Here is a 5,532-nt window from a genome sequence, read left to right on the forward strand (position 1 = left end):
TGTGGAGAAGGAAAACTTAATAAGTTATATAAAAAATACTTTCACATATTTGATGAGTGATATAACAACAAGGTTAAGATATAGGGATGCTCTTATATGAGAAATCCCACTGTTCTATATAAAAATCTGTCTCTAAGGAGCCTAAATTCTCACATTCTTTACTCTGTCAACTACGTAACATTTGCTCACTGTAAAGTCAACTTAATTGCTCATAAATGCTTTTGAGTGAACTTAGCATATTGCAGACAAGAGCATGAAAAAAGGTGTTAATTTGGTTTTTGTGGTTGTGTGACTTATTTTAGCACAGAATTAATTATACACACCTTTCATTAATTTTCATTCTGTACAAGCCATCAATCATGAGTGTCAAATTGTATTGCTTCTTTTTCACTTGTGGGTTACTAACCCAAAGTTACCATGTAAGGCTTCTAAACCCAAAAATCTGCTCAGTTCTACTGCTAGTACAAAAAGCTGATGCATTGCTTTTTGATCAGACTAACAAAACCAAAGATTTCAGAACCTGAATCAGAAAACATTTACCTTTTACAACATTCTCACTGAATTTACAAGCCACTACTTTTTTTATACTCAAGTCAGATACTTCAGTTATTATCAATGTGTTTCTATTAAAGAGTCAGGACATACATCCACAGCCAGCTGAAGAGTCACCAAGAACTTATCATGAGGTATAGACACAGTTTGCATAAACACAATTGAATTCTACAGCACATTCAATATAAGCAGCAAAATAGAAAAATGGCTCAAACGAATGAGTGTATCAGAGTGCAAAGAAAATTCTTAACAGGATTTGGGAACTCAGCATATCCTTTACCACTGTGATACAAGCAGTGCTTTCCATTCCACTGAGCCTACTCAGCCGAGCCATCCTGTAGTAGTTTGCCATAGAGATCTAAACTACACTGACATTAAAAATAAAATAAAATCGGAGCGTGCACAAACAGGTATTATTCAACTAAGGCACCGAAAGCTTTAGAACTAATCCTTTACATTCCAGTAAACACAACATTTCTGAATGCAGACTGTCCACATCATCTTTCAAGAATCACATCCAATGAATAAAATTTAGTTATGGCTTATCCACACATGTTTTAGAGTATGACATGATTCAAGTTAGTGAGAATTTAGACCTGCTTCTTAAGGGTAATACATGGTCATTAACAATGCAAGGTGTCTGATTTATTGTATTATTAATTCAGCTCTACAATGCATAGAAAAAAAGTATTGTTCATGAAACAGACAATTCATTTCCACGTCAGCATCACCAAGGATCTTCTTCCACCTACAAGGAGTAAGAATAAGAGTGAAATGAATGCATAATTGTTGACTGTGATAAAACGTATCTGAAAGCTTTGAAGACTCAGGTTTTTTTGTAGACAATTGAACATAATGTCTCTATATTTCAACATCACAATGATAGATTCAACAGCAATTTTGATAATGTTAGCAAAATTGCTGTGATCCCATAAAACCAGCTTCATTAATGTTGAATAGTCTCACTGCTTTTAATTATTAGGCCAAAACATCATCTGTCTTGCAATTAATTCAAACAGAAGACAGGGACTGTGCCCACTCTATGAGAATCCCTCCTCCCAAGAAACTCTTTAGGCTGAGGTACAAGTGCAGTAAATCATAGATAAGTTCTATAGATACTACACTTGGTGTTGTTACATAGTTGGGTCCCCTATTTAAACATATCTTATGACTTCAGACACTGCATCCAGTAGACTACTTAGGGGAAAAGACATAAATGTGTACAAAAACTGAAGACAGGTTGTATATAGTATATACTATAAACAAGAAGAAGCTTTACAGTTTCCAAATATAATGAGTTAGGCATACAACACTCAAGTACTTACTAAGGCTTGACGCTGTAATATTCTTCTGGTGTCACAATTTTCAATCCACCAAAGTAGTCCAGGACCCAAATGTTGGTGATGTTGAACTTGGCAAAGAACCAATTATGATCCTTAGGCCAACTTTCCATTTCAGGGTGGCGACTGAATAATGCTTTTTTTGCCAAGTCTGCTTCTGAATCATTCACCTGTACAAAAAACAGCAAAATATGGCAGTTAGATACATCCATGTAAAGACAAATTCTAGCTAAAAAACCCCACTGTTGACTGCAGTATGTTCTTTTTAGTTTAGTCATGTCTCCTCCCAAAGGACTCTTTACTGTGGCAGAGTCCACTCATCTTCACTGTGGTGCACAACTGTACATGAGACAGACAAAATCTCCAAGGTAGTTGATTTTGACATTAAACCAAAAGGATGCCTTTAAAGTTAGCACGAGCAAGAAAGTACTTCATCAACCTAAGAATAAATCTTTCAAAAAAAAATGACAAAACAGAGAAGCATGGATTCTTGCTGAATTACCACAATGTGATGTTTTAGGTGTAATTTTACCTCCTCTGCACCAGCTTATTCAAACAGATCCAACAGACACACATATGGGATGATGCAACAGAATCTACAGAGCAGAGAAGCTGAAATATGTGACAGCTCTTAATATACAAGTATTTAAAGGGTTAAATTAACAAGTTAGAGCTCTGGGTATGGTACAAGAACTAACAAAAATACAACAATTCCATGATTGATGAGAAACTCAGAAAAGGAATTAAAAGATTGCTGAGTGCAATCTACACATATCTGAGGTGTGAAAACACCAAATAAGAATTTTGATTATTATATAAGAGAAATTATGATTAGTCCTCATCATCAATCATTATCCTCAATAATGGGATTAAGATCTTCAATGAATAACACATGCAGTTCTAAATTCCACCTATGGGACACCGAAGTACTGGTGCATAGAAGAATACTGTCCTGGTAGCAATGCCACCAGACAACACAATGCACTTTTTTTGTCTATAACACCTGAAACTTTAAAGCTCAGGTTAATATTTACTTCAATATAGTTTCAGAAGCATGTGTCACACTACATGGACCAAAGAATTTAACTGAGCAAGAGAGATGTGAATGAAATACGAAGGTTTTTCCCAAAGAATTGGGAAAGAATGTTTAGACTTCTTAATTTCAAAACACATCTAGGGGAATGAGGGAGACTTCCTACATTACAGTATTGTCCCACTCAGATTCCTTGTTAAAGGCATGTCAACAAATCTCCTGCAAACATCAAGTGGTAACTTCATTTTCCTTACACAAACTATGAACTAACCTTTGGGTATCACAGCACATAACATCTCTTCATATGATTTTGCAGGGAATTTATAACCTTGCTCTTCTCCATTCACTAAGCAAAACTATTTGATGCACACCTTGTCCAGTGTTGTCTTTCAGCTGCTTACCTTTACAATGCTCCCAGAGAAGATTATGTGGGCACAGAGGGGATTCTGGGGATCATATTTGTGCTTCCTGCAGTAAGGAGTCTGTGCCAAAGACACGGTTAAGGAGGCATTTGAATTGACCTGAAATGCAAGAAGATAAGAGGTGTACAGATTTATGTGAGAGAAATGTCATACCCACCACGTTTTCAGCTCTTGGTACTTTACATGATTCAGCTCTTGGTATTACTGGCAAAAAGAACAGAGCTGTCATCACCTTTTCCTAACTGTATCTGAAAGCCTAGTTAGATGAGCCCTGAATCTGAAAGAATACCCAATTTAGAAGTGTGATGAAGCTTCTTAGCATAAAATGCAAATATCTCAAAACAGCACTTGTTACAACTCTGAATTCAATGCAGTCTAGCTATTTCCATTCAAATGATGATACAATCCAATTTACAGACATGCAGGACAGTACAAAAGACCAGAACATTGAGTGAAAGGTGGTGGAAGGACAGAGTTACTGAAAAGGCAACCAACTGAGTTTCACAACTGTTAATAAAATTAGTTAAAACAAACCCAAACTACTCTTCCCATCAAAATAAGCCACCTGGCTGCCCCAACCCAGGCAGCTCTTTCAAAGTTTAAAGTGAATTTAGAAGTTAGGTTTTTAAAAATCCAGAGTATTTAAGTGAAACACCTAATTTGAAGGCTTAAAGAATCTGCATCTCATTGTTTTTCTAAAGCTAATTTAGTGGCCACAGTTTTGAAAGCACTTGTGCAAAACAGGACTGCCTACTACAGGACATCATGTACTGAAGTTCATCGTCTCCCAGAAAGGAAAGTTCATCTGCTTTGAGAAATTTTATTGAAAGAGCTCATGGCAAAAAGGAACCACTCCAAAAGTCACTGAAACACTAAGTTGCTGAGTACCAGTGACCTGACAAAACAGGAGCAACCACCTGACAGATAGGAAGTTGCTGAACTACGAAAAAGCTGACTCATGATTATTCAGCACCTTCTCCCCTGCACGTGACTATCACATGTCAAGCGTTTCTGTCCTGTAGCAGTGCAATTCAGTTCTGTTGAGGAACTTTCCAAAATGCTCATTAGCAGTTTATATCATGTTTTATGTTATCCTGAAAACAACAGGCTGTAGATGGGGTGGAGGGGGAGATACTACACAAGATGAAATAGGTTTTCTGCATCACTTAGAAACATAATTGAACAATTTTAATGTAACAAACTAAAACCTGACTGGGAACAAGCAAAAAAGGTTTATGGTAAAACAAAGTCTGAAAAATCTCCATTATTTTGTGTTTATTTTATTAATACTGTAACAGTTACTGTAACAGAAAAGTTTTCGAATAAAGGAAGCATAAACTGGTATTTCTCTAACTTTTTAGCCAACTCTCTTGCCCACAGTCAAGCAAAGGATCGGGGATAAGGCCAATTACACACACTCAGTGGCTCAGCATGCCAATGTTGCCTTTTGCTGTGCTTGCCTTCACAGTAAGCTCTGGAGATTTAACTGCTACTCCTTCAGTAGCCCGTGTAGGAACCCTCTTTGCTCAAGTCCCGCACGGCCAATTTCCAGTCCTTTAAATATATTTTTTGTTACATTTTTCCTGTTTAAACATTCTGAGGCACTTCATTTCTCGGCTCAGAGTTCCTGGAAGCTCCAGCCACTTGCCCTACCTGGGTGCTACTATGCTGTTTCTCAAGAAACAGGAATTTCTCGGGAGGCTCACTGAGTGTCAACACAGACAGCACAGCTTATGCTTAGCTGCTCAAGGGGCAACAATCGTCCCCAGCGCTGACAAACGAGGCGACACCAACAGGCCCAGGCACTCAGCCCGTCACACTGAGCTCGGTAACGCCGGTGTAAACACTGACTCCTGCAGGAAATACTCCAAGCACCACTTGCTACTGGGATGAAAAAGTGCAGGGAATCAAGCAAAACATGACGCTGCCTTAGCAAGCTGAGTGCCTCCCTGAGCCTCCTCCGTGGGGTCACTGTTCACTCCCGCATCACGGTATGTCAGCGCAGGACACCCCTTTGCCCCCGCTCACCTCCAGGTCCTGCACGGAGATCTCCATGTCGGTCAGGTACAGGTAGGGCACTCCGCTGCCGCCCCACGGCCCGGGGGGACCATCGCTCAGCGAGAAGATGTTGGCGAAGGGGTGTCCGCGCAGACCCTCCTGCGCCGACAGCGTGGCCAGCGCGCCC

At 39.0% G+C, this 5,532-nt stretch overlaps 1 protein-coding gene across 1 annotated transcript; it reads right to left on the reverse strand.

Annotated features, from left to right (window-relative positions):
* Positions 1–1,876: 1,876 nt before the first annotated feature.
* On the reverse strand, positions 1,877–5,528 carry CREG1 (cellular repressor of E1A-stimulated genes 1; the record flags this gene model as incomplete). The annotated part of the gene is made up of 3 exons (XM_009081679.1): positions 1,877–2,062; positions 3,327–3,446; positions 5,376–5,528. Coding segments are annotated over 3 exons (459 nt in total), but the record flags the coding sequence as incomplete, so codon positions are not given.
* Positions 5,529–5,532: the final 4 nt, after the last annotated feature.

Source organism: Acanthisitta chloris, unplaced genomic scaffold (assembly GCF_000695815.1).
Source record: "Acanthisitta chloris isolate BGI_N310 unplaced genomic scaffold, ASM69581v1 scaffold19509, whole genome shotgun sequence".
Classification (NCBI taxonomy): Eukaryota; Metazoa; Chordata; class Aves; order Passeriformes; family Acanthisittidae; genus Acanthisitta; species Acanthisitta chloris.